General features: G+C 54.5%; 3 protein-coding genes across 3 annotated transcripts; 2 read left to right on the top strand and 1 right to left on the bottom strand.

The window, feature by feature from the left end:
- Positions 1-703: 703 nt before the first annotated feature.
- CDS2 (CDP-diacylglycerol synthase 2) lies at positions 704-17971 on the bottom strand. Its single transcript, XM_084221855.1, has 13 exons — positions 17841-17971; positions 11495-11637; positions 10634-10730; positions 10154-10251; positions 9834-9973; positions 9433-9491; positions 8856-8938; positions 8094-8181; positions 7159-7227; positions 6005-6157; positions 5604-5723; positions 4895-4998; positions 704-4288 (listed from the first exon to the last, which is right to left on the bottom strand). Exons 1-13 carry the CDS (start codon positions 17901-17903, stop codon positions 4159-4161), a joined length of 1347 nt encoding a protein of 448 aa, XP_084077981.1. The 5' UTR covers positions 17904-17971; the 3' UTR covers positions 704-4158.
- A 585-nt stretch (positions 17972-18556) lies between these two features.
- Positions 18557-21995, top strand: PCNA (proliferating cell nuclear antigen). The gene is made up of 6 exons (XM_084221849.1): positions 18557-18858; positions 19773-19870; positions 20269-20336; positions 20813-21007; positions 21274-21397; positions 21491-21995. Exons 1-6 carry the CDS (start codon positions 18638-18640, stop codon positions 21571-21573), a joined length of 789 nt encoding a protein of 262 aa, XP_084077975.1. The 5' UTR covers positions 18557-18637; the 3' UTR covers positions 21574-21995.
- Positions 21996-22857: 862 nt separating this feature from the next.
- On the top strand, positions 22858-27791 carry TMEM230 (transmembrane protein 230). The gene is made up of 4 exons (XM_084221754.1): positions 22858-22922; positions 25266-25393; positions 25770-25892; positions 27366-27791. The coding sequence occupies exons 2-4, from the start codon at positions 25295-25297 to the stop codon at positions 27504-27506; spliced, it is 363 nt and encodes a 120-aa protein (XP_084077880.1). The 5' UTR covers positions 22858-22922; positions 25266-25294; the 3' UTR covers positions 27507-27791.
- Positions 27792-27822: the final 31 nt, after the last annotated feature.

Here is a 27822-nt window from a genome sequence, read left to right on the forward strand (position 1 = left end):
TGTTTTGGGTTTAATTTTAATATTTTAATTTTCATTTTCAATTTAATTTTTTCATTTTAATATTCTATAATTGTTTCACTTTAATGTTTTTATTTTAATTTCACTTTTCTTTTTCAATTTAATTTTAATTTTTACTTTTTAATTTTAATTTTTCTTTCAATTTTTAAATTTTTAATTTCATTTTAATTTTTACTTTTTAATTTTTACTTTAAATTTTAATTTGAACTCTGCAGACAGCTGAAGGAGCTGCACGGGCTCACAATTTTGCTCCCTTTTTCCTCAGCCTGGCTCTGGAGCAGCCCTTTCCCAGCTGTGTCACAGGCAGGATGTCACGAGGCCTGAACGGAAACTCTGCCTGAGCCCAGAGCTGAGCTCAGCCCAGGCTGGGCCTAGCAAAGCTCAGCCCAGGCACCCCAAACCTGCCCTGGGACACCCCAGGAGCCCCAGCTCAGGAGAACAGCAGGATTCCCTCTGGAAATCTGCATTTCTCCAGGTCTAAAAATGCAGATTAAACTGGCACAGGATGGGGGGAAAGCAGGGGGAATCTGCATTTTTCCAGAATATTGAATATTGCTGAATATTGAATGTTGCTGACTATTGAATATTGCTGAATATTTTTCTCCAGGAAATCCCTCAGGAAGGAGAGCACAGGGCAGGGAATAGGGAATGTGAGTTTGGAAACTGAATGAAGCTCCCCCCCAGGTAATGGAATTTATATTTATTTAACAGTAACATACAGTATATAAATAGGGTAAATACTTTAAAATATACAATATTTCACATTCGAACATTCGGTCAAAGGAAGGCAACTCTACGTGTGCAGCTAGAACTGGAACCAAAAACAAAGCACAGAGAAAGAACAGCCAGGGCTGGAGAGCAGGGGCTGCACAGGAGCACAGAGCTGCCACAGGGCCTTGGGGACACAGCTGTCCCCAGGGGGGGCCACCCAGCCCTGGGGGCTCCCTGCACACAGGGGACACTCCCTGGAGGGGACACTCCCTGGAGGGTGACATTCCCTAGAGGGGGACATTCCCTGGGATGTGACATTCCCTGGGATGTGACAGTCCCTGGGATGGCACAGCCCAGCTCTGGGGGATGCTGCAGGCTCCCAGCTCCACTCGAGAGCTGCCCCTCCACCCAGGGGCACTGCTGAGCCCAGGGAATTCTGTTTCACCCTGGTAACTCTGTTTAAGCCAGGCTGATCCCAGCTCTGGTGCTTCCCTGAGCAGGGGCTCCCACCTGCAGCCCCACCTGGGCTACAACCAGGCAGGGAAAAGCAAAATTCCCACCCAGGTATGCACAGGCCTGGCCCAGCCTTGGGTCAAACCCATGTCCAAACCCCAAAAACACCTGGGGGTGCCCAGTGTGCCATCCCCATGGGCACTGTCACCTCCCTGGCTGCTGGCCAGGGACACTGGTGGCTCCACAGCAGCCTGGGACCGTGACAGGGGGTCCTGTCCCCTCCTCCCAGCTGGCAGCAGCTCCCCTCTCCTGCTCTGCTCTGAACCTTTGCACTTTCCCTGCTCTGAACCTTTTTCTGTGCCAGGCTGAGCTCCACCCCTGCAGAACTGCCCCGTCCCTGGGGTCACTTTGTCCCCAAAATTCCCCAAGTTCAGCATCCCCAGGGCCCTGCAGGGCCACGTGGGCTGCTGCACGGCCTGCAAACAATCCCAAACCCCAGCTCCCTCCCCTCCTCCACTGTTCCCACTCTTCAATGGCTTTTAAGGGATTTTTTTCCATGCAGGAAACCCTTCCCAGGCAGCTCTGCCTGTGAGGAGCAGCCCAGGTTTGGAGGGAGGGGGCAGGAACAAAGCTGGTCAGGGAATTTCTGATCAGGGAACTGTCTGATCAGGGCATTTTCTAATCAGGACCTTGTCTGATCAGAGAATATACTGATCAGGGCATTTCTGATCTGGACATTTTCTGATCAGGACATTTTTCATCACAGAAATAATTTCTGATCAGGAAATTTTCTCATCAGGGCATTTCTGACCAGGACACTTCTGATCAGGGAATTCATTTCTGATCAGGAAAATTCATTTCTGATCAGGAAAATTCATTTCTGATCAGGGAATTCATTTCTGACCAGGGAAATTCATTTCTGACCAGGACATTTCTGGCAGGGCAGCCAGCCCAGGCAGAGCTGCTGCTGCTCTCTCAGCTGCTCCCTGGAGCTGCTTTGCCCTCCAGTGCCCACAGCCAGCACTGACAGCCCTGCCCCAAACCTGCAGCAAAGCTCTGCCCTGCTGCTCACAGCAGGAGAGGAACTAAAGGGTTAAAGCAGACGAGCAGGAGACTAAGAACCCACCAAAGGGATTTCTCACTAAGGACAGAGCACAGCTTTGGGATATTTATCAACACTGTCACTTCTGCCTGGGCATTTGGGCAAAGGGCAGGAGCGCCCAGCCAGCCCCAGCGGGTGCAGCCCCCTGGCACTGCCCCAATTAAACCCTGCCCAAACAGTGTCCCTGGGCAAGGCCAGCTGGAGGCACCTCCATTCCCCTCTGCAGTTCCTCTGGCAGGGGCTTGCACCAACATCTGCTCCATGGACAGAAAAGAAATAAACCTAATTCCAGCTGGGAGGGAGCAAGCACAGGAGAAATCCACAACCAGGAGAAATCCACAAAACACCAAAGCCAGTCCTGGACTGCTCAGGGCAGAACTTTGCCAGCAGGAACTGAGAATGCTTTGTAAGAGCAGAGCCTTGTCTGCAGCCTGTGCTTTCCATCCAACCTGCCCAGGGAGCAGAGCAAGCCCAGCACAGCCCCACAGGAACGCAGGAGAGGGGCTGGCACCTGTGCTGTGTATTTACACACACTCAGGGTGTGAAAAGCTCTGAATCTGGGGGGTTTTCAGGTGGTTTGTTCTCTGTTGATGCCAAGCAGGTGCAGGGCTCACGTGTGGCTGAAGGTTTGTGGCAGCAACTGCTTGAAAACTCCAATGTATTTCTGCATGAGCTCTCCCTGTCACTCGTTCCCTGGGCTAAAGCAAGGTAAAGTTTCTCTCTCCCATGCACAAACTATGGAAAGAAGGAAAATCAGAGTCACCTCGTGTTTGCACAAGGTGTAAATGGGGATATTTTCACTATCTGGTCACAAAAAAAAAGAAAAAAAAAGAAAAAAGGGAAGTTTTACAATCTTTAGGGCTCTCTCGTTTTTAAATAATAAAAAAGTATGACAAAATAAAGGAAAGTACTTCCATAAAACCTGCAGCTATAAAGTACAAACTACTTCTGACAAGATTCAGTGAGCGAAGCAGGACAGAAGCCTGCAGAGAAATGAACCCAGACTGAAATGCAACACAGACCTTGGTAAACTCAGCAGCACGACTTCTACAACTCAAGTAACAAACAGACATGATCCCTGAAAGAAAATAAAACCCCCAGCTGCAGCTGGAAACTGCCTGGAAACTGCTGCCCAGGCTCCTTCAAACATCCCAGTGTGGGGTTTCCAAGCTTGGAGAAAGGAAGAAGTGTGGTTTCTCAAGGTTATTTCAAGGGGGGGAAGCAAGCCAAGGTGTTTAAAAGCTGTTCTCACCTGGCAGGAATTGCTCAATGAAACTTCAATGCTCTTTAAATCTCACTTACTTCCATGGGTTCTGGAGGAATCTGAAGCTCCCACATTCCCACACACAGCTGCCGCTCCCTGTGCCCAGCCTGCTCCTGCTTTGAGTGGTCACAAAAATCTGATTTGCCAGGACAGCAGCCCAGGAGGGAGGGAATGTGAGAGGCACTGCAGGAGCGGCAGGTGAGAGCAGCTGCAGTGGGAATGGGCTCAGCACAGGATCCTCTCCCCTGTGCAAGGAGATTCCCACAGGCAGCAATCTGCCTGGGGACAATTCCCACTGCGCCCCAGCACAGGAGGAGGGTCCCAGAGCTGCCCCCTGAGCAGGAGGGCCAGAGCAGTCCAGCAGGACAGCCACCCCCTCCTGCTCCACCCAACCCTCACCTCCTCCTCAGCTACAAACCCAGCATTTGCTTGTTGAACCAAAGCTCTATAAATATATTATTTAGAAAAAAAAAATAAAATAAACCACAAATGCAAACATTTACCAAGAAAGGAAGAAAAGTTACAGTGAAATGAGGCCTTGTTATTGTCTTAAATCAGGGAACTCCCTGGAGGAGGCCTGTGCGCTCTCAGTCCTGCTCCAAGCTCCTGCCTATGCATCCTCCAGGCTGGCCAGCACTCCCCTGTCCACCAGGTGTGCTTTGAGAGTGTTGAAGATGTGCAGCTGCTGCTCTGGCCTCAGGGTCAGGAACTGCTGGATCAGTTTGCTCGGGTTGGGGCCTCTGGAACACAAAATCAGGGTCAGCAAAGGGTGCGATTCCACCAGAGTGTTCATTGCTGTGCTGTCCATCCCCCAGGAGCCTTTTTTTGCAGACAGGGTTTGAATCTCTCTCTGAGAAATATCTGAGAGAGATTTAAACCCTGTCAGCAAAAAAAAAGGTGAAATATCTGCCAGAAATTCAACCTGGGCAACAAGAAAAGGGGAAATATCTGACAGAGATTCAGGGCAACAAGAAAAGTTTAATATCTGAGAGATTCACACCCTGGGCAGCAAAAAAGGTGAAATACCTGACAGAGATTCAAACCTGGGCAGCAAAAAAGGTGAAATACCTGACAGAGATTCAACCCTGAGTGCATTTTTACACAGAACACTGGCCCCTAAGAAGGGAAAGCTGCAGTGGAGGAAGCTCCACCATGGACACCCACCAGCAACCCAAACAGAACAGTGGAAAAAAGCCCTCCAATAAAACCCTCCCAGGTTTTACTGCTTTAAGTACAGGACCAAGTAGGTCTGCCTGTATCATGACTCTGTAAAAGCAATGGGTTTCCTAACAATAATGAAAGAACAGCTGGATCAGCCCTCCTGCAGCGGGGATGGGCACTGTTACCTGATGAAGCTGGCAATGTACACGTTGACAAAGGTGGCCATCAGGTACTGGCAGTCGAAGCGATCCATGATCCCCCCGTGGCCTGGGATGGTGTTGGCAAAGTCCTGGCAGGGCAGAGGGTGGCACTGAGCCCTTCCAGCATGTGCTGCTCTGGTGCCCCCACACACCACACTCACCCCCTGCCCACTTCCAAAGCCACACCAAGGAAATCTGGTTTCATGTCTCCCTGCTTCTGGAAGTTTCTCCTTTATGGAGCTGCTGGAGCCTGAGGGGCAGCGAGGCTCAACTCAGCTCAAAGGTCAGGGAAGGCAAATGTTTGAAATGTTTATTTGCTGCCAGCCTGCCTTGCCTTTCAAGGCATCCTAACTGAGCACAGGCTGTTTGTATGTGAAACCAGCCTGCAAGACATCAAGAGAAACCTCAGATTGCAAAACTTCCTGCCTGGGCCTTCCTTCCCCTACCTGCACCACAGCAGGGTTTGGAATATCACAGTTAAAACCTTACGGTCTCTTCCCTTTTGGTCAAAAAGCCAAGATCCCGCTCCAGCATTTTATCTGTGTCTGAGCAAACCTCCCTTCCCTGGAGCTCTGGGACTGCCTGGAGGGACAGCACCCACTTTGTGTCTCCTCCCCAAAACCTCCAGGACCCCCCCAAAATCTCCAGGACCCCCCCAAAACCTCCAGGACCCCTCCAAAACCTCCGTGCTCACCTTGATCTTGAAGGCCCTCTTGAAGCCGCTGGCGAAGAAGCCGCCGAAGGGCCCGATGAGGGAGGCGAAGGTGGACAGGGCGATGCTGTGGATCTGGAAGGGGTACATCCTCACGGTCCTCTGCAGCACAAACAGCACAGCAGCACCTTCAGTGCCTGCCTCCTCCCTGCCCCCAGGCTGGAGTCAGGGGGCTCTCAGGTGGGCTCGTGCCCAGCAGATCTGGGATCATTGCTCTGGGATCTCTGAACTGGGTTCATGTCCCAGCAGATCTGGGATGATTACTCTGGGATCTCCAAACCCAGCCACGCTGCCCCTTTGCTGTGACCCAGCAGAGCACAGCCCTGCCCTCCCCTGGGTGCTCCCACCCCAGAAGCAGAGGCAGGGAGCAGGGGAAGCCCTACCCAGCCCAGCACGGAGTGCAGCAGCACGGGGATGTTGTACTCCTGCAGCTGGAAGAGCTCGGAGGGCTCGCAGTCCACGGTGAAGCTGTTGGTGTCGTTGTTGAACTCCACGGGGCAGGTGAAGCAGCGGTACCCCGACATCACGTAGGACAGCTCCAGGAGAAGAGGGAAAAAAAGCAGAATTTGTGTTTCCTCAGGGGTTTGTCAGGGGGAAAGGCTGTGCAAGGAGGGGAGGGAGAGGGAAGCGCTCTTATTGTATTTGTGGGAATGATGAATGTGACTCCACGTTCTCAGAAGGCTCATTTATTATTTTACCTTAGTATTATCATATAAAGAATGCTCTACTAAACTATACTAAAGAATACAGAAGGTTAAAAAGAATAATAAAGCACTGGAATGCTCTTCCCAGGGAGGTGGTAGAACCACCATCTCTGGATGTGTTTAAGACTGGCCATGGCACTTGGTGCTATGGTCTAGGTGAGGTGTCAGGGCACAGGCTGGACTCGATGATCTCAGAGATCTCTTCCAACCTCATCATTCTGGGATTCTGGGATAATAATGAAAACTCCTGACTCCTCCCAGAGCCCTGACACAGCTTGGCTGTAATTGGCCAATAAATCAAAACTATTCATATTAAACCAATTGAAACCTGTGGGTAAACAATGTCCAACCACATTCCAAAGCAGCAAAACACAGGAGAAGCAATCAGATAATTATTGCTTTCCTTTTTCTCTGAGGCTTCTCAGCTTCCCAGGAGAGAAATCCTGGGCAACGGGATTTTCCAGAAGATGTGACTGCCACACGCTCTCCCAGGTTCATTAAGGAGATTAATTGTGGTAATCACATATCCTCTGAACACAGAGACACAGCTGTCCCAGAGTTTTCCTGAGAAGCTCTGAGAAAGCTCAGAGATTCAAACCCTGTCAGCAAGAAAAGTGTAATATCTGACAGGAATTTAAACCTGGGCAGCAAGGAAAGGTGAAATATCTGACAGAGGTTCAGGGCAGCAAGAAAAGTTAAAAATTTGAGAGACTCAAACCTTGGGCAGCAAGAAAAAGTGAACACCTGACAGATTCAACCCTGAGTGCATTTTTACACAGAACACCCTAAGAAGGGAAAGCTGCAGTGGAGGAAGCTCCACCATGGACACTCACCAGCAACCCAAAGAGAACCGTGGAAAAAAATCCTCCAATAAAACCCTCCCAGGTCTTCTTTGGGGAGAGCTGCCAGAGAGAGCAGAGAAATAAAAATATATTAAAGAACATTCAAATTATTGATACTTCCTCCCTTGTGAGCTGCTGAGGCCACACAGAGGAGTTGGGTCAGAAGGTGACCCCAACACCTCAGTGTGAAACGGTGCAGCCATGGTTGGATGTCAAACACAGGTAAAAACTCATTAAAAAGGTAAAATTGTTGTAAAACACAGTTTTGCTGCTCTAGCTAAGTTATTCTAGTAAGTTCCCATGAAAATAAAACCCCGTAACAGTAAAAATCTGCTTATCCCCACTAGAAAATTATAAAAACAATTAAATTCAATTACAGTAAATAAAATAAAATAAATTTAACTGAATGCTATTTAATTGAATTGAATTTTAGTGAATTTAATTTAATTTAAATTCAGTTCAGTAAAATTCAATAAAATTCAATAACATTAAATTAAATTAAATTTCAGCCTCAAAGAGTGGGATGCAGGTTTAACTTGGAGACTTCCTTCAGCCCCATAGAGGGGCAGAGCTGGGGGAGCCCAGAGGAGCCCAAATCCCCATTTCCCCCCCAGTCCCCATTTCCCCCCCAGTCCCCATTTCCCCCCCAGTCCCCATTTCCCCCCCCAGTCCCCATTTCCCCCCCCAGTCCCCATTTCCCCCCCCAGTCCCCATTTCCCCCCCCAGTCCCCATTTCCCCCCCCCAGTCCCCATTTCCCCCGTCCCCATTCCCCCCCAGTCCCCATTTCCCCCCCAGTCCCCATTTCCCCCCCCAGTCCCCATTTTCCCCCCGTCCCCATTCCCCCCCAGTCCCCATTTCCCCCCCAGTCCCCATTTCCCCCCCAGTCCCCATTTTTCCCCCCCAGTCCCCATTTCCCCCAGCCCACCTTGATGAGCGGCGTGCGGCCGAAGAAGAAGCCGAACATGTAGGCCATGATGTCGTTGCAGATGACACAGGAGATGGGCACGATGAACCTGCAGGGACAGCCCCAGTTATCCTTCAGATTTGTAAATCAATACCACTGAAAATCAACATTGAATTCAAATATCTATTCTGTATTTTTAAATGAAGTACTGATTGGAGCTATAGAATAGAGATGATGCTGCTAAAAGGGAGACTGAACCAGGAATAAGTTTTGACAAGGTTTAAAATATAATTTTGCAAAAAGATTGAGTGTTTTAGAGAATTAGAATTGTGAAAGATATATTGTGGAAAGACTATGTAGAGTAAAAGTAGAAGTGATTAGTGTTATAAGTAATAGTGGCATTGTGTAATAAAAGTTAATAGATTAAAAAATTGTATTGATTAAAAAACATTACATTTCTAGATAGAATAAAAATATTTATTTAAACCAATAATTAATTTGTTAATAAATGAATTAATTAAAAGTAATTAATTTCATTATTTATATTCTTATTCTTTTATTCAATTAAAAATACTTATTTCTTGATAAAATTTATTTTAAAATTAACACATTCATTATATAATTATTTATTTAATTTGATTAATACTTATATTGACAAATTAATTTATTATTTATTAAATTATTGATTATTAAAAAATGGACAAGAATGACTATCTCTTTAATATATACACAAGGATTCTCATAAAACAGAGATTCTCTTCAGGCTGCACAACCCAAACTCACCAGATCATTCCTTCAAAGAGGTTGTGGATGATGAGGTGGGACTGGGTGACCACGATCAGCAAGGTCACGTGGGTCCAGCCAAACTGCAAGAGAGGACAGCTCCTCCTCAGGACCCCTCAGGGAGCTCATTCATTTCTTCATTCCCTGCTGTTTGCTAATTAGCCAGAGAAGAGGCCAGCATCTCTTGTGCTGGGTTATTCTGCAGCAGCCCTGGCACCCCCCAGGGAACATCCCCATGCTGGAGGGAGATCTGAGCAGGAAGGGTGGCTTTGACTGACCCATGGGACCCCAAATTCTGCCCCACCAAAGGCCAAATTCAACCTCAGCAGGTCCTGAATTGAACCTCACTAAAACCTGAATTTTAACCCTGCCAGACCCTGGGTTTTAACCTCAGCAGACCCTGGGTTTTACCCCAGCACACCCTGGGTTTTTACCCCAGCACACCCTGGGTTTTTACCCCAGCACACCCTGGGTTTTTACCCCAGCACACCCTGGGTTTTTACCCCAGCACACCCTGGGTTTTTACCCCAGCACACCCTGGGTTTTTACCCCAGCACACCCTGGGTTTCAGGCTCACCATGTAGAACTGCAGGCGGTAGTGCTTCTTCACCAGGCTCAGCACAAACATGCAGAACCCTGGGAGAAAAACATTCTATATTTAAATAAAAAGTCAAAATAAAACTGTAAATGTATATTACATATAAACATAACTGATTATATTTCTAAAGTGTAAAATATTTCTTTAAATAAAATATTATTTATATTTAAATAAAAATAACAACTATAAATATATTCAATACATAAAGAAGACATGAAGATTTTGGGGTTTTCTCCTCATTGTAAAGATTTCCCACTACTACAGAAAGATTTGTAACTTCAGCATCCCTGGGGAGCAGAGATGATTTTCCTGCACTGCAGGCACTTCCCCCTGCAGCCAGCCCAGGTGTGCCCAGCCCAGGTGTGCCCAGGTGTGCCCACCTGTGAGGTAGAGGGCGAAGGAGATGAAGCGATGGTATTTGCTGAGGATCCTCAGGGGCTCCTCCCTCTGCACCAGCGTGAAGAAATAATCAGTCACTGTCTCCCCGTAGAAGAAATAATTCACACACAGCAGGAAATACCTGGCAGGGGGAATAATTTAATTTACACACAGCTAATAATTTAATTTACACACAACTGGGGGAAATAAGTCACACACAACTGGAAGTGCCTGGCCAGCTGAGAGCCCAGGGGGCGTGCCCAGGTGAGAGCCCAGGGGGTGCCCAGGTGAGAGCCCAGGGCTGAAGCAAGCCCTCACTCACCAGCTGAGCGTCCTGAACCAGGGCAGGTCGTAGGAGTGGTACACGTTGTAGCCGATGGTGATGATCTCGTGGAAGCATTTGATCTGCACACACATCACCTGCACAGCAAGGACAGCAGGCATGGATGCCCTGGGGCAGCACCTGCAGAGCCCCAGCTCCTCCAGCAGCTGCCACCAGCCCTGCAGGAGCCTCCCAGTCCCACCTCTCCCACCTGGGAGACTCTGGGGGGAGTTTTTCCCTCCCAGTCCCACCTGGGAAGCTCAAGGTATTATTTTTCCCTCCCAATCCCACTTTCCTGGGATGTTGTTTCTCCCTCTCCTCTGCACACACACCCTTGTGTGAGTTCCAAGGCCTGACCAGCAGGCTCCCCCCAGGTTTCCTCCATGGCAGAGGAATCCAGGATCTCTGACCACGGGGTTGGAGCTCCCCAGCAACCTCCCCCTGCTGCAGGGAAGGTCAGGACACCCCCGGAGCACTCACGATTGTCATCAACACCATGGGGCCCAGGTAGATGATGATGAAGAAGAAGGTGATCATTGCCAGCGTGAGGATCCCTCTCACCCACCAGTTCTTCCATCTGGGCCAGAAGAAAGGAAAACATCAGAGGAAGACAAGGCAGAGCAAAGCAGCCCAACAAACTCAGGAAGGAAAGCCAGCCCTGCAAACCCCAAATTCCCCTCTGTGGTGCACAGGGAGCTCGATGTGCTGACGAAGGCCTGGCTGCAGCAGCTGCAGCTCAGCCTCACTGGATGCAGAGCTGAGCACCCCCAGGGCAGCCCCTGCTCCTGCTCTGCAGCTTTCCCAGCCCTTGGACCAGCTGCAGCACGAATTCCATGAAACAGGGACCGTTCCCCCTCTCCACCATGCTCTGCACGGGGAGATGGCCCCTGGCTGTGGGATCCTCAGTGCCTTCCTGCTGGGAAACCTCAGGGAGGCTGGAGGGGGCCCTGTGCAGGCAGTGAGGGACAGGATGGACAGGGATGGATGGACAGGGATGGATGGACAGGGATGGACAGAGCCCTGTGCAGGCAGTGATGGACAGGATGGACGGACAGGATGGACGGACAGGATGGACAGGGATGGACGGACAGGGAGTGATGGACAGGGATGGATGGACAGGGATGGACAGGACAGACAGTGATGGATGGACAGGATGGACAGACAGGAATGGATGGACAGAGCTCTGCTCAGGGAGTGTTACCTGGGACAGGTGAGACAGAGCTCTGCTCAGGCAGTGATGGACAGGATGGACGGACAGGGATGGACAGAGCCCTGTTCAGGCCATGATGGACAGGATGGATGGACAGGGATGGACAGAGCCCACCCAGGGAGTGTTTTTACCTCGAGGACAGGTTGGAGAGGGCCCTGTTCAGCACCTCTGGGGTGTCATCTGAGGTGGGCACTGGGGAGGAGCCCCCAAACTCCGACTTGGTCTCGCTGTCTGACGCTGTCTCTCCATCCAGCCTGTTCTCAGACTCGGACTCCTGCAGCACAAAGAGAGCCAAGCACCCTCAGCAGCCACTCTGGGCTGGCCCCAGCACTCACCAGCGCTCTGCTCCTGCACCAGAGAGGAGGAGAAGGAATATGCTGGGTGTGACCCAGGGGTAACACAGGAGAAACATCCTGAGGTGGCTCAGTGGCATCCAGGAGGGCTCTGGTGCTCCCTCAGCCTCAGCAGCAGGCACAGAACGGGGCCTGCTCCCCCTGCACAGCCTCCAGGGCTGTGACCATCTCCAAGTGCTCCAGGGCTTGTTAGCAGGAATTCTGACAAGGTCCCAGTCCCCAGGCAGGTCTCAGAGAATGTAGCACTGCCCAAATTAGCCAGGAAGAAAGGCCTCCAAGCGGGCAGGCTGGAGCCTTGCAGACAGACTCGTGAAGCGCCGGCTGCTTGAGGACACTAAAAATAACACAGAGCTGATCCCCAGGCAGCTGAGGAGGAAGAGGCTGGCTTATCACCCTGGCCCAGGCATGCCCTGAGGGCAGCAGGAGCCCCAGGTGCTGCAGAGGGACTCCCAGCCCTGGGCAAAGCCCTGTGCCTGGGGCTGAACAGACCCAGCAGGGGCAGCTTTGCCAGGGCACCTCAGGGCAGCCCTGCCTCCTCCCAGGGGCACTTCTCCCTCTGACCCAGCCCCTGAGCACAGACAAGCCCAGAGCTCCACAGCTGGGCCATGATTTCAGCTCCATCCTGCTCCTGGAAGGAAGGAAAGGAAGGAAAAGCCCCTCCCTGGGGAGCATCCCTGCCCTCTGCAAGCCCTGAGAAGTGACTCTGCCTGCAGGAAAAGCACAGGGGCAGCTGAGCTGACCAACGCTGGCAGCTCTGCAAACAACGAGGCTCCAGGGGATGAAGGCTCATTGTCTGCAGAGCTCCAAAACAACCAAATGTGCTGGGTGCAGCTGGGGGGGCCTGCAGCTCAGCAAGGCTCCCTTGTTCAAAGCAGGAAAAGGTAATTATTCCCCCTGGAATAATTAATAAATCAATTGAATAAAGCCGGGACGTGTCAGTGGCTGCAGGCCAGGCTCTGAAATCAGACAAGGACAGGGAGGCACTGCCAGGTGGAGGCAGCTAAAAATACCTGGGTGATGTCAGAGGCAACAGCCAGGGATGAGCAGAGCTCCAGAATAATGGCAAAAGGAATGCAGGAATAAATCAAGGCAGGAATTCATCCCAATTCCTTGATTTCTGCACATGGCATGATGAGGAGAAAGAGTAGAACCCCAAATCCCTGCCAGGGCTGCCTCCCCTGTGAAGCAGAGCTGGGAAAATCCAGATTCCTGCTCACTTTTCCTTTTTCCTACTCACGAGACCCACAGCTCTGAGCAACATTTGTCAACAGAGATTTCACCATCCTGAAGGAAAGACACACAGAACACTGAGTTTGTCTGAGCTCTCTTTAAACAACCCCACTCCTTCCAGAGGCTGGGGAGACATTTCTGCTCACACTGAGATGGATTTTTTCACACAAACATCCACGCCATGATCTCAGTTGCCATAGAAACGAGCCTGCTCTCTCCCTGCCAAAAATCCTCTGCCCAGCACAGATCCCAGTTAAGCACCCAGGGCTGGCAGATGAAATCAGCCCCAAAAATGCCATTATTGAGGGGCTCTCCTCGGAGCAGGCACTGTTTGATTCCGACTCCCTGCCCGGTTTTAACAAAAAGCTGTGACAGAAAATGTTACAAAATAAACGCTGAGAAGGGAAATGGAGCTGCTTTTTCAGGCAGCAGAGCTGACAGCTGGAACAGGGGGGAACCAAGTGCACCTCTGCTCTCACCTCTGCAGGATCAAAGCAAATGCAATTAACTTAATTAACACAAACCCTGCGGCCTCAGTAACGAAAACCTCAATGCTTCCCACCAAGGGCTTTAATTCTGATTTACATGGGGGAAATTGCTCCATTCCTCTCCTCTCTTTACCCTCAATCATGGAAACCTCAATGTTTTCCAGAAGGAGCTTTAAATCCTGATTTACATGGGGGAAACTGCCCCATTCCTCTCCCCTCTTCAGCCTCCAGGGCACCTCCCAGAGCTGCAGGTGTTCTGGATGCTCTGGGGAGGGTTCTGCTGGCCCTGATGGCATTTCTGGGCCCAGGGGAGGGGGAGCTGGAGCCTGCACAGCCATTTCCATCGGCTGCTCTCGGGAGAGCAAACAGCTCTGCAGGCACTGCTCACCCCAGAGGTTCCTGCAGGAAAAGGTTGTTTTTGTCCTCAGGGTGAGAGGCTGCAGCAGGCCAAGGCCTTCTGACCCTCAGCTCCTCGGGAGCTCACACAGATTTTTCCAAAACATAACAAGGAAAAAAAAACCTCTCATTTTTCCTCATACTGAGGAAAAAAAAACCCCTCATTTTACCTCATAGCAAGGGCTGAGGGACAGGAAAAACAACTCAGGGGTTTGATGGGAGCACACACAGGGAAGGAGAGGGAGCCCTGCAACCTCCAACACAACAAAATCTTGGGATTCAAACAAATTCAGACTTGGTCCCCACAAGGAGCAGAGGCAGGGTGACAGGGATGGTGGCAGGGGTGGCACTGGATCAGTGCCAAGGTCTCTCCCAAGCCAAACCACCCCACGATTTTCCACTCTCAGATATCAACAGGCACCAAGAGCATCCCTTGGGCTCAGCCGGTGGGTGCAACAGCACCAGGAAAAGGATTTTCAGGAAAATCCAGGAAAAACCCCAGGACTTTCACAGGAAGATCAGGAATTCCCTGAGCAGAGCAAACAGATGCTGCCTCATTCCCCTGGAGACTTTGTGCTGCCCAGCAGTTTAACAAAAACCGATTGAAACGCGGCAGAGCAGCACAAAGTGAAACCAACAGGGCAGTGCCAAGGAGCCCCAGGCAGCACCACCCTGGTGATCACACCCTGCCCTGCCAGCACACAGCTCCTTCCAGAAGCCTCCAGGCTCTGTGGCACAGCACACAGGCTGGCAGAGGGTCCCCTCCCCAGCAGCAGCCCCTGCACAGAGCCCGGAGCAGCACAGCTGCGTGCCAGGCTGCCACTGCCACACCTTCTGGAAACTTCCCTCCACCAGGATTTCTCTCCTGGGGAGCTGAGAGGCCTCAGAGAAAAAGGAAAGCAATATTATCTGATTGCTTCTCCTGTGCTTTGCTGCTTGGGAATGTGCTTGGAGAGTGTTTACCCACAGGTGATTATTTCACTGTGGGTAAATTCTGTGAATTGTTTTGAATTATTGGCCAATTATGGCCAAGCTGTGTCAGACTCTGGAAAGAGTCAGGGGTTTTCATTATTATCTTTTCAACCTTCTGTCTGTATCCTTTCTGTATTCTTTAGTATAGTTTAGTATAGCATTCTTTATATCATATAGTTAAAATAATAAATGAGCCTTCTGAGAATGTGGAGTCACATTCAGCAATTCCTCCCTTTGTTGGGGGTCTCTGAAAACACCACAGCCAGGCTCCTCCAGCAGCCAGCCCTCACCTGCAGCCAGCCCTCACCTGCAGCCAAGCCTCACCTGCAGCCAAGCCTCACCTGCAGCCAAGCCTCACCTGCAGCCAGCCCTCACCTGCAGCCAGCCCTCACCTGCAGCCAGCCCTCACCTGCAGCACCCAGGGCAGGAGAGGCAGCCCTGCCCCTGACAGGGAAAGCAGCACGCAGGGTTCCACCAGGGATCAGCTGCCAGGAAACCTCCCTGGCAATTCAGGGAATTCTCGGCTGCATCTGGCACTTTTGGGGAATTCTGGCAGTTTTGGGGAATTCTCTGCTGTTTCTATGACAAAACATCACACTCAGCACCTCGGAGGGACTGCTCCTGCCTGCCTGGGAACATCTCACTGCTTTTATTTCCCCCTCCTGCGATTCATTCCGAGCTGTTTGACGAGGAGCAGCGCAAGGTGAAGGTTCCCTCTCTCTAGAGAGGACACTCCAGGGCAGCAGCTGGAGGGAAATACCTGAGCAGTCCTTCAGAAGGCTCACAGCACGTGGAAACAGGGTGTGGAGATAACAGGATTGTCCTCTGCCCTCCTTTAGGGACACAGGATTGTCCTCTGCCCTCCTTTAGGGACACAGGATTGCTCTGTGACCTTCTTTAGGGACACAGGATTGTCCTCTGACCTCCTTTAGGGACACAGGATTGTCCTCTGACCTTTAGGGACACAGGATTGTCCTCTGCCCTCCTTTAGGGACACAGGATTGTCCTCTGACCTTTAGGGACACAGGATTGTCCTCTGCCCTCCTTCAGGGACACAGGATTGTCCTCTGCCCTCCTTTAGGGACACAGGATTGTCCTCTGCCCTCCTTTAGGGACACAGGATTGCTCTGTGACCTTCTTTAGGGACACAGGATTGTCCTCTCACCTCCTTTAGGGACACAGGATTGTCCTCTGCCCTTCTTTAGGGCCACAGGATTGCTCTGTGACCTTCTTTAGGGACACAGGATTGCTCTGTGACCTTCTTTAGGGACACAGGATTGTCCTCTGACCTTCTTCAGGGGCAGCTAAAGCCAATCCCAGCTTGGCCCAGCCCATTTGTTGTGCAGCAGCCCTGCCAGTCCTCCACATCCCAGCACAAAAAAATGGAATATAAAACTCCCTGAAGGTTTTCTGCTGGGGAGCAAATTCCAGCTGAGAGGAACACACCTCAAGGTCTCACCCCTGCACATCTCAGAGCTCCTTCCCCAGTGGCAGGGAGCTCCAGTGAGGGAGGCAGAGCCTCCAGAGCCACCCCAGGGTGACAATTCCCAGCATTTCTGTCCCTGACCACACCAGCACCACGAAGTTCCCTCAAACCTGCCCGTACAGCCTCCAGCAGGTGTTTAACTGGCATCAAAATCACATTAAAATTGCATTTAAATTGCAAAAGTGCTCTGCCTGATGATTCCACGCTGCTCAGAGCTGCACCCTCCATGCACTAATGGAGAAAACATCAATTTGCTGCTGCTGGGGGCTGATGGACCAGTCCCAAAGCGAGTGCATTAAACCCCAGCACAGCCAGAGCTGCTCCTCCCTGCAGCTTCTGCTCCCTGTCAGCCCGCAAGCGTTATTTACAAACTTCCCCTGACTGCTCCCTGCTCCCCTCCTCTCCGGGGAGGTGCGGCAGCAGAGATGACAAAGGTGACAAATGACTCAGAGCAGCCCTGAGCGGGCTCGGGGCTGGAGCAGGAGGGATGGCACAGCCACACGGGGCCATCCCCGCGCCTCTCCTGCGTGAAAAGGAAACTTCTCCCTCTGCAGAAAGGCACTGCCAGCCCTCATCAACCCAGGAAACCCCCCGGGATGGCTCAGGAGGTGCCAAACCTTTCCCTAGGGGAACCTGAGGGGTTTGGGACCCCCTGCCATTCCCTGGGGATGATTTATAACATCCCACACCCTTCCTAAAGGCAGGCTTGGAACCCCCTGCCATTCCCTGGGGACGATTTAGGGGTCCCCAGGCAGGTTTAGAAGCTCCTTGGCATTCCCAGGGGGTGACTCGGGGGTCCCCGGGCAGGTTTTTAACCCCTGTTATTGCCCGGGGATGATCCAGGGCAGGTTTTTAACCCCCTGTTATTGCCCGGGGATGATCCAGGGCAAGTTTTTAACCCCTGTTATTGCCCGGGGATGATCCAGGGCAGGTTTTTAACCCCTGTTATTGCCCGGGGACGATCCAGAACAGGTTTTTAACCCCTGTTATTCCCTGGGGATGATCCAGAACAGGTTTTTACCCCCTGTTATTCCCCGGGGATGATCCAGGGCAGGTTTTTAACCCCCTGTTATTGCCCGGGGATGATCCAGGGCAGGTTTTTAACCCCATGTTATTCCCCGGGGATGATCCAGGGCAGGTTTTTAACCCCCTGTTATTGCCCGGGGATGATCCAGGGCAGGTTTTTAACCCCTGTTATTGCCCGGGGATGATCCAGGGCAGGTTTTTAACCCCTGTTATTCCCAGGGGATTATTCAGGGTTTACTGAACCCCCCCCGACCATCCCCGGGCCCGGCCTGGCGGCATCGCGCTGTCCCCACCGGAGCCCTGCCCCGAGCCCAGCCCTCCTCGCCCCGGGGCCGCTCCTCCGAACCCCCCGGGCCGGGATCCATCCCCCGGGGCCAACAAACCGAGCCCGGGGCAGCGCGGGGCCCTCACAGCGGCCTCACCGCGGGCCGCCGGGACCCCGCGGCGGGCAGGGCGCGCAGGCCCCGCGCCGGCCGGCGCTGCCGGTGCCCCCCGTCCCCCGAGGCCTCCCGGGGCCGCCGCCTACCTTGTCCTGGGGGTCGCGGGCCCCGCCGGGGCCGCGCCCGGCCCGCAGCCGCGCCTCGCTCATGCCGGACCCGCCGCGCCGCGCCGCCAGGGGGCGACACCGCACCGGCGCAACCGCCGCCCACCAATGGGGCGGAGGGGGCGGGGCCGGGGCGCGCGGGGGGTGGCCACGCCCAGGCGTGCCCGGATGGTGGTGGGCGGGGCGCGCGAGGCGCCGGCGGCCAATGGGAGGGGTGGGATTGAACGATGGGCGGGGCTTTGGCGGAGAGGCATGGCCGCGCCCAGGTGTACCCGGATGGAGGGTGGCGCCATGATGGAGGGGGGAGCGAGAGAGCGCGCGGGCGGTCCCCGGGCGCTGGGAGAAGCGTGAGGAGTTTCCGTTATGGCCGGTTTTCGGTCAGCACACGGTGCCCGAGGAGAGGCGCGCCACCGAGCCGTCCGTACGGCCAGGCCCCGTGTGCGGCACCGGCGGCGCTGCAGGGGCCGGGCCCTGCTGCCATCGCTGCGCAGCAAGGCAGGACGCGGGCATGTGTAACCCGCGCGGTGATTGGCTCCCGCCGAACGGAGGGGCAGGGCTAAGGGAAAAAGCAGCGCTGTGATTGGCTGGAGCGCGGCGGGGCCCTGTATGTGGGCTCGGAGAGGGTTGGGCTAAAGGAGGAGAGCGGCGCTGGTGATTGGCTGCTGCGCGGCGGTGGGCGGGGCAGCAGAGTGCATAAAAAGGGCTTGGCGGGCCGCCTCGCTATATTTCAGTTGTTCTGTTAAGGGCCTCGTCCGTGCCGCTCCGCTGGTGCTGCCAAGATGTTCGAGGCGCGGCTGGTGCAGGGCTCGGTGCTCAAGCGAGTGCTGGAGGCCCTCAAGGACCTCATCACCGAGGCCTGCTGGGACCTGGGCTCGGGCGGCATCAGCCTGCAGAGCATGGACTCCTCGCACGTCTCTCTGGTGCAGCTCACGCTGCGATCGGAGGGCTTCGACACGTACCGCTGCGACCGCAACATCGCCATGGGCGTTAACCTGTCCAGGTCAGCCGGCCGCGGGCTCTCCTGGGGCGCTGCCGTGGGGCGGCCGAGCAGGCCCGGGGGGCTGTGGCGCTCAAGGCAGCGCGGGCTGCCGGGGAAGGGGGCGTGAGGGGAGATGTGGGGGCGAGGGGGTGCCCCGGGGGTGTGAGGGGTCCCGGGGCCGCTCGGAGTCCCCTCAGCCCTTCTTTGCCCCCCCACCCATTCCCCTCACGGCTCTCGCGCCGTTTTTCGCGGCGCGCGCGGGGCGCGTCGCGGCCATGACGTCACTGCCGGCGCCAAGTGGCGGGAAAATGCAGCGCTGGCGGGGGCGGCCGCCATGGCCCCGGGAGGGGAAGGAGTGACAGCTTTAGAGCCCTGCCGCTGTCTGGGGAGGACCCACGGAATCCTGGGCAGCGGCAGCATGAGCACTGCCAGCGGCTCCGGGACGTGCTCCTTCCTGCCCCGCTGTTCAGCCCTGTGAGGCGCTTCTGGAGTGCTGTGCCCAGCTCTGCGTTCCTCAGCAGGGGAGAGACTCGGAGTTCCTGCAGCGGGTCCAGCGGAGGGGGACGAAGATGAGGGGCCTGGAGCATGTCCGTAATGAGGAAAGGCTGAGCAGCCTGGGGAAAAGACTGCTGAGAGAGGGAAATAGTTCCTGTGTGTAAACATCCATGGGAGGGGTCAGGATAGGTGCAGGATCTGCCCAGCCCTGGCACAACAGGAACAGGCGGGAGCTGATCACGGGAGGTTTCTCCCCGTGTATGTGGAAGAACTTTATGTGTGATGAAACACTGGAAGAGACCAGCCAGAGAGGCTGGGGGGTCTCCCCACACACCCACTTTTCCAAGAGTTATGAGGAGAGCCTGATCACTGTAATATCACATCCCCTCCTGCCCTGTCAGCTCCCAGCCCTGTGAGTGACCTGTCTTTGTCCCCTGCAGCATGTCCAAGATCCTGAAATGTGCAGGGAACGAGGACATCATCACCCTGCGGGCCGAGGACAACGCTGACACCTTGGCCCTGGTGTTCGAGGCACCCAGTGAGTGGGGTTTGGGAAATCCCTTGTTACTGGGGTGTGTTCAGGCAGCCTCAGGAGCCACAGGGGTGCAGGAGGGAGGGAAATGGCAGTGGGTGCTGCAGGGGTGGGAGGGGACACCTGATTCTTGGAACACTCTGGAAATTAAACTGGATGAAGTTGATAAATATATTTTTTGGGAACAGAAGGCTCTTTCAGGCTGCACACAGATGGGTTTGGCTGTGCCCTTAGAGCCTGTCAAAGGCTGCTAGGGCATTCCTAGAGCTCCAGCCCTAAGGGAACAGAGAGAAATCTTACTGCCATTCTTGAAGTGGCTGTACCTGGAGGGAGTGGAGAGTGGCAGCAGTCCAGTTGATGTTTGTCACTCTGCCATTTGGTGTCACTGTCCTTTGCTTCCCCAGACCAGGAGAAGGTTTCTGATTACGAGATGAAGCTGATGGATCTCGACGTGGAGCAGCTGGGAATCCCAGTAAGCAATGATTGGGTGACTGGTGGCACTGGTGTGGAACTGGGTTCACGTCAGATCCTGGAACACAACGGTCTTGGGAGCTGGACAGGCCTGGGGCTGGCAGGGTGGCACTGGGAGTGCACAAGGGGTGGCACAGTGTCCCTGTGGGTGTCACTGGGAGTGCCCCAGGGCTGGCAGACTGTCCCTGTGGGTGCCCAGCCCTGCCAGGCTGTCCCTGTGGGTGTCCCTGTGGGTGCCCAGCCCTGCCAGCTGTCCCTGTGGGTGCCCAGCCCTGCCACCTGTCCCTGTGGGTGCCCAGCCCTGCCAGCTGTCCCTGTGGGTGTCCCTGTGGGTGCCCAGCCCTGCCAGGCTGTCCCTGTGGGTGTCCCTGTGGGTGCCCAGCCCTGCCACCTGTCCCTGTGGGTGCCCAGCCCTGCCAGCTGTCCCTGTGGGTGTCCCTGGCTGTGCCCAGCCCTGCCAGCTGTCCCTGTCCCCAGGAGCAGGAGTACAGCTGCGTGGTGAAGATGCCCTCGGCCGAGTTCGCGCGCATCTGCCGGGACCTGAGCCACATCGGCGACGCCGTGGTCATCTCCTGCGCCAAGGACGGCGTCAAGTTCTCTGCCAACGGCGAGCTGGGCAACGGCAACATCAAACTGTCCCAGACCAGCAACGTGGACAAGGAGGAGGAGGCTGTGAGTGGGGCGTGCGGGGCTCGGGGCTCGCCTGCAGAGCTGGTTCTCTGCCCTGGGGGGGATCCTGGAATTGGGGCTGGAAAGGGCCCTTTTAGAGGTCACTGAGTGCCACCCTGCAGCGAGCAGGGACGGCTCCCTCTGCTTCAGGGGGTCCCTGAATCCCTCCAGGGTTACCCTGGAGCTGCAGCAGCGCTGGGCAGGGGCAGCAGCCCTGTGGCCGTGGCTGAGCTGTGCCAGGGCTCTGGAATCCTCTCCTGCCCCCCCAGGTCACAATAGAGATGAACGAGCCGGTGCAGCTGACCTTCGCCCTGAGGTACCTGAACTTCTTCACCAAAGCCACCCCCCTGTCCCCCACGGTGACGCTCAGCATGTCTGCAGATGTTCCTCTGGGTGAGTGCCACGGCTCTGCCCCTGCAGGACTGGAGCTTGAGGCTGGCCTTTTGTAGAACCTCCTGACCACCCTTTTTTCATTCTCCCCCCCAGTTGTGGAGTACAAGATCGCTGACATGGGACACCTCAAGTACTACCTGGCCCCCAAGATCGAGGACCAGCAGGACGGCTCTTAACTGGAGCAGGACTGGGGGACATCTGCTCCTGCCTGGAGGCAGCAATTCCAGAGCCCTGGAGCATCTTGGGAGCACTGTAGCCGTGTCTTGTAGATATATTTGTAAATATTTTTCAACTCTGTTTTGCTATCCTGGTATCATTGGAAATAGGAAAGCCGAGTTTTTCTAGTCTGTTCCTGTACTCCTAACAATCTCTTGGATGCTGTTGAAGGTGAAATTTTTTACTCCTTTCAGCTGCTGTTGGAGAAGAGGGGCAATATTTAATGGGTCAAGATGTATCCTGGAGTTTCCCCTGTGGAGCTGTAGCTTAGGGTTGCTGTTTTGTTATCCCACGAGTTTATGTGACCTTACTTCATTTATTTTTGAAGCTGATATTCTGATTGAAACTTGGAAAATGGAAATAAAAAATGTAATTTCCTGGAGCTTGTCGTGTTTAAATGTGGGTGATGTGCTGATGTGCCCTGACTCCCTTCTCAAGGCCCAGAGTTCAGCTCTGGTCACTCAGGTGTGGGAAGAGGTGCCTGTCTCTTCCCTGGATGTGGCACTTGGGGACAGGGGTACGTGCTGACCGTGCTGCTGGAATTTTCCGACCTGATAGCCCCATTTTCAGCACTTTTTTTTGGTCTGTAAAACACGAGAATCCTGGGGACAACCGCCTGAAAAGCTGTGTCCGGCAGAGGATGTCAGCAGGTGGCAGTGCCGGCCACGAGCGAGCCCTGCCGCTGCCGGGGAGGGACGGTCCCTGCTCGGGGCTAGGGACAGTCCCTGCTCGGGGCTGGGGACAGCACTGCCCCTGGGCTGGGGACAATCCCTGCTCGGGGCTGGGGACAGCACTGCCCCTGGGCTGGGGACAATCCCTGCTCGGGGCTGGGGACAGCAGTGCCTGGCCCTGGGGACAGTCCCTGCCTGATCCGCCCTCCTGGCCATCCCTGGCAGTGTCCCCAGGCCAGCGTGGAGGGGACGCTCAGGGACAGCGGGAGGCGTCCCCCCCGGCAGGAGTGGCACTGGGTACCACAAGGTCCCTCCCAACCCAAACCATTCCCGGGTTTTGGGTCAGACGCTGACTTTCAGCCGCCTCCCTTGCTGAGCTGTCTCCAGACCCTTCCCCATTTACCCTCCGCCCTTCAGGAGAACACCTGCCAAGGCACATCCTCGCCCCCAGCGTTTTCCAGCGTTTCCTGACCCGTTCCCCGTTCACCGGGGGCTGTTCCCGCCCCGCCAGGCGGTGCCGGGGCACAGGAGGCCGGCCCGGCCCCGCCGTGACCTGGAAGGGAAGCGGCGTCACCGGGATCAACTTCCCGGGGCCGCGGGGGGACAGGCGGGGCCGGGATGGAGCGGGCGGGCGGCAGGTACCGGGCCGGGGATACCGGGCTGGGCCGGGGGTACCGGGCCGGGCCGGGGGTGCCGAGCTGGACCGGGGGGAACCGAGCTGGGCTGGGTGGTACCGAGCTGGGCTGGGTGGTACCGAGCTGGGCTGGGGGTACCGGGCTGGGGGCAGGTACCGGGCTGGACCGGGGGGTACCGGGCTGGGCTGGGTTCGGGCTGAGTTTGGGTGGGTTTCGGTAGATTCGGCGTGGATTTGGGGTGCTTTAGGTGGATTTAGGGTGTTTTGGGTACATTTGGGTGGGTTCAGGTGGATTTAGGGTGATTTGGGTGGGTTGGGGTGGGTTTGGGATGGTTTGGGTGGGTTCCGGTGGATTCAGGGTGTTTTGGGTACATTTGGGTGGGTTTAAGGGGGTTCAGGTGGATTTGGGGGTGTTTTGGGTACGTTTGGGTGGATTCCGGTGGATTCGAGATGGATTTGGGGTGTTTTGGGTACATTTGGGTGGGTTTAAGGGGGTTCAGGTGGATTTGGGGGTGTTTTGGGTGGGTTTGGGGTGCTTTGGGTGGGTTCAGGTGGATTTGGGGTGGGATTGGTGTGTTCTGGGTGGGTTTGGGAGCGGTGCGAGGCCGGGACCCCCCATTCCGGGTGTCCCCGGGTGTCCCCGCTGTCCCCAAGCCACATCCCCGCCCCTCCTGGTTTGCCGGGGGGAAATGCGGGGCTGTGCTTGGGACGGAGCCGCCGTGCTTGGGTTTTCCGGCGCTTCCACGGGGTTTAAAGCACTGCCACGTTAGAAATTCTGAATTTCGGCATTAATTGTTTTGGCCAAGCTGCTCGAGCCCCGATTATTTATGTGGCTCCCAAAAAGCACAGCGCTGTGCTGGTTCCTGCTCTTGAACCATTGTGGTGCTCACTTGGTGTGAAGCTCAGTGGAGTTAAACCTGGCCCTTAAGCTTGAGATCAGAGAGAATATTTTATATTTTATATACATTTGTGCTCCACAGCCTCTTTCTTGTTGGTAAGTGAGGCAGTGGGGAGGACAGGACAGCCTGTGCAAGTGTAAAATGGGAATAATTCAGAAGAAGCCACTGAACAGCCTGGTAAATAATGGGCAGTGAGTAAGAAAAGAGCAGAATGGGGCAGAGGTGGGAAATCTGACACCTTTCAGAAAGGTTGGTTAATTCTGGCTTTTTCCCCTCCTGCACATCTCCCCTGGGGCACGTGGGAGAGCCTGGGGCTGTTGGGGTCAACAAGGATGTGTGGGGAGCAGGAAATGCCACCCTGCAGGTGTTCCCATTATCCACGGGGCTGAAAATGTTTTGTTGTCCGTGTTTGGCTTTTGCCACTAAAACAAAAGCCCAAAGTTCAAACCAAAGGTTCGGTGGTGGGAATTTCAGATCAGAGGGGATTTTATAAAAGTCAGTTTTACAGCAGGAGGAACGAAGCTGGGTGGGGAATGTGCCAGCAATCAGTGACAAAGGGCTTCAGTTCAATGGAGACTCAATATTTTGGGTGGAAGCATCACCTCGGATGCTAAAGAATGTTGTGGAAACAGAGTTTTTATTCCTTCCTGTTGGCACTGCTGGAATATCTACTTTTGTTCCCTTGGTTCCAGAGTTTTTCAGAAAATAAAAGCTCCATTGAGGCTTTGGGAGGTGTGGGGAGCCCTTCCCTGCCTGTCCCCTGGGAATCCTGCTGGAGAGGGGCAGGGGGAGCTTGGCAGAAGGGATCCCGGGGCAGCTCTGGCTCTGGTCCCTGTCCCCAGGCTGTCCCCCAGCACTGGGGCCCTGCCCTGCACACCTGGGCTGTGCTGACCTCACCACTCACACTCTGTCCCCTTGTCCTGCTCCCTCTGAGTCACTCCTGCTGGCCCCATGGCAGCTCCATCTCCTCCCAGTTTCCAGTGGTTTGCATTGGGTTTTGGGTTTGTTTGGTTGGTTGGGGTTTTTTTTCCAAAACTGCTCTCTTGCAAAATCTCCTGGTGTTTGAAGAGCTGCTTTGTTTAGCTCTGGTTTGGGTTTAGTTGTTGGTGTCCTGTTCAGAAACAGCCAGAGCTTGGACATCTGTGTCCTGGTGCAGTGAGAGCTGGGTCGTACCTGGGCCCTGCCTGGGAATTCCCATCTGGTAGGAAGCACAGCTTCTGCCTTGATTCCAAACATTGTTCCAGCTATATCCAGTTTGCATTTCAGGCTTCAAATGGAATGCTTAGATCCACGGTGGGAAAAGTTTTAATTTACGAAGGGGAACAGAGCTGTGTTGGGGGGGCACAGCCTTGACAGGGGAGTTTCTCCTCAGAAACCTTAGTTCTGTGTCTCTCAGACTGCCATCTCTCAGTTTCCCCTCCTGTTTTTGCTCTTGCCCTGGCTCCCAGGCTGTAGCTGATGCCCAGGCCCCCCTGGCATGATGCCGTCGAGGACCAATCTCTCTGCTGGGATCCCCAGTAGCAAAGTCAAATATTCCAAACTCTCCAGCACTGATGATGGATACATTGACCTGCAGGTAAAACTGGGGAAGGAGGCTGTGAAACCACGAGCAGGGGCAGCCACAGCTTGGCCCTGCACAGGCTGCTGCTTGTGCATCTCTGGTGGAGCAGCTGCAGCTCAGAGAGGGACAAAGCCAGGAGGGAGCCAAACCATAACCCCAACCCTACCCCTAACCCTGGGCCCTTCCCCTCTGGAAAACCCAAAGAGCCTTCCTGGGAACAAGACTGGGAGTAGGGGCTGGCCCAGCAGGGTCTCCATGGGCAGAATTCCTCCTGGAGGGCAATTCTGGAGCAGAATTTTGTCCTGTGCCAGCTGTGGGGTCCCGTCTGTGCTGCGGTGGGAGGGGAGCTGTGCTGAGTTCAGCTCTTCAATATTTGGGTTTTTCCATCCAGTTCAAGAAGAGCCCACCCAAAATCCCCTACAAGGCCATTGCACTGGCTGTGGTGCTCTTCATGATCGGGACCTTCCTCATCATCATCGGAGCCCTGCTGCTGGCAGGGTACATCAGCAAAGGGGTGAGTGCTGCAGACGCTCCTGGCACTGCCTCAGAGCCCTCAGGGGACAGCAAACAGCCTCAGGTCACACCAGGGGAGGTTTAAATTCAAAATTAGGAAAGGTTTGTGGTGCAGTCCCCGTCCCTGGGTGGGAGGGCTCAGAACACGAGGATGTGGCACTCCAGGACCTGGGTTAGGGGTGACCCTGGGGGTGCTTGGACTTGGTGACCTTGAAGGTCTCCTCCAGCCTCAAGGACCCTGTGATGGTGTTGGGTGTAGAACTTCAGAGCCACAGGGAGTGAGCAGGGAAGGGATTCCCACCACGGCCTGGCTGGGCTGGGCATCTCCAAGGAGGGCTGAGTGTCCCTGGGGAGGTCACATCCCTGTCCTGGAGGGATCCCAGCCCGTGCAGGGACAGGAGGAGCTGCCAGAGCCCGTGTGGGGCACGCTAACACCTCCCCTCTGGCTGAGGGTGACCCATGGGCAGGGATCTGCTCCTGCAGCTCTGGATGCTTCTCCCCTGCTGCCTGTGCCTTATCTCTGGCAGCAGCAGCAGCCTCTGGGGCTATCAGCAGCGCTCCAGGCACAGATCCCTGGGCCCAGGCTCGCAGCTCCAGCCCTGCCTGCACATCCTGGGGGCCCCTGGGGAGGGAGGGGGTCCCTTGGGGGTCCTTGCAGCAAGGAGGAGAGGCCAGGACAGCATTAAGGGCTCAGCCTGGTGACAGCTGAGATGTTTCTGGTGGAAGATGGGTTTTTATTTCTCAGCTTGACAGGCCTTGGGGATGGGTCACAGAACCATGGGATGGTTTGGGTTCAAAGAAGCTTCCAGATCACCTCAAAAATTTAATTCACATCTCAGCTGCCTTGGGCAGGGCAGCCTTCCCCTAGACCAGGCAGGGTGTGAGAGGGAGGAGAGCCCCTCAGAGAGGTCACTGTGATGCCTTGGGGAGGCTGAGCTAGAGCAGAGTTACAGAATAAAGCCGGGATTTATTCAAAGGATCTCCTCCATGGATCCACCTTGGGCAGCACAAGAGCCCAGCCAGGGCTGCACCCAGGATGAACCAAAATGGATCCAAGATGAACCAAAATGGGCACAAAATGGACCCAGGATGAACCAAAATGGGCACAAAATGGACCCAGGATGAACCAAAATGGGCACAAAATGCACAACCAGTCACGAGGTCTGTCACTGTGATCAGTTCTGCTCCATTTGCATATTGGAGTTCATTGTCCAGTTTTATCTTTAGGTTATGCAGTCCCATCCTCCTTGTTTTTCCCTCCTCAATTCACACTGTTTGTGCTCTTGGGCCTGAGATTTGGGTGGTTGTCCTCAACCCCCAGCTAGAGAAGGAACTGTTTTGTCTCCCCACCCTGTGAAGAGAGCTTACAACCCTTAACCCCAAGCTCAGCACTGCACACTGAAGCAGCTCAGAAGCTGAAAAATCCCAAAGCTAAAGCAGAAGGCATCCCCAGCCCTGTGCCCTGTCCCTGCAGGAGACCGACCGGGCCATCCCCGTGCTGATCATCGGCATCCTGGTGTTCCTGCCCGGCTTCTACCACCTGCGCATCGCCTACTACGCCTCCAAGGGCTACCGCGGCTACTCCTACGACGACATCCCCGACTTCGACGACTGAGCCGTTAATTAACCCCGCCCTAATTAGGCTGCTCGGAGCTGGTAGTTCCCCTGGGTGCCGGCAGGGCACGGCTGCTGCGGGTCCCGGCCTGGAGGCGTTGCAGGTTTTGCAGTTTGGGGGTGGGGGCTGCAGCCCGGAATTGACCAAAAGGAATTGCAGAGGACTTGGGATTTATGGGATTTTTCTCCTCTCGGGGTTGCATAATTCCGCTCGCTGGGAAGCTCTTCCTGGGCGAGGCAGTCCTTGCAATTTTCCAAAAATAGAGCAGCTGGTTTCAGCAGCAGACACTTGTTTTTTCTCTGTTTTCTAGAGTTTA

This window comes from Fringilla coelebs, assembly GCF_963513975.1.
Source record: "Fringilla coelebs genome assembly, chromosome: 26".
In the NCBI taxonomy this organism is placed as follows: domain Eukaryota; kingdom Metazoa; phylum Chordata; class Aves; order Passeriformes; family Fringillidae; genus Fringilla; species Fringilla coelebs.

Excerpts from the sequence above, each read along its gene's own strand:
- TMEM230 (XM_084221754.1), top strand. The coding sequence starts at position 25,295 with ATGATGCCGTCGAGGACCAATCTCTCTGCTGGGATCCCCAGTAGCAAA. Across the intron at positions 25,394-25,769 it reads ATGGATACATTGACCTGCAG|TTCAAGAAGAGCCCACCCAA; the intron begins GTAAAACTGGGG and ends TTTTCCATCCAG. Across the intron at positions 25,893-27,365 it reads CAGGGTACATCAGCAAAGGG|GAGACCGACCGGGCCATCCC; the intron begins GTGAGTGCTGCA and ends CTGTCCCTGCAG.
- PCNA (XM_084221849.1), top strand. The coding sequence starts at position 18,638 with ATGTTCGAGGCGCGGCTGGTGCAGGGCTCGGTGCTCAAGCGAGTGCTG. Across the intron at positions 18,859-19,772 it reads ATGGGCGTTAACCTGTCCAG|CATGTCCAAGATCCTGAAAT; the intron begins GTCAGCCGGCCG and ends TGTCCCCTGCAG. Across the intron at positions 20,337-20,812 it reads TGGAGCAGCTGGGAATCCCA|GAGCAGGAGTACAGCTGCGT; the intron begins GTAAGCAATGAT and ends CCCTGTCCCCAG.
- CDS2 (XM_084221855.1), bottom strand. The coding sequence starts at position 17,903 with ATGAGCGAGGCGCGGCTGCGGGCCGGGCGCGGCCCCGGCGGGGCCCGC. Across the intron at positions 10,731-11,494 it reads CTCTCCAACCTGTCCTCGAG|ATGGAAGAACTGGTGGGTGA; the intron begins GTAAAAACACTC and ends CTTCTGGCCCAG. Across the intron at positions 8,182-8,855 it reads CTCTTTGAAGGAATGATCTG|GTTCATCGTGCCCATCTCCT; the intron begins GTGAGTTTGGGT and ends CTGTCCCTGCAG.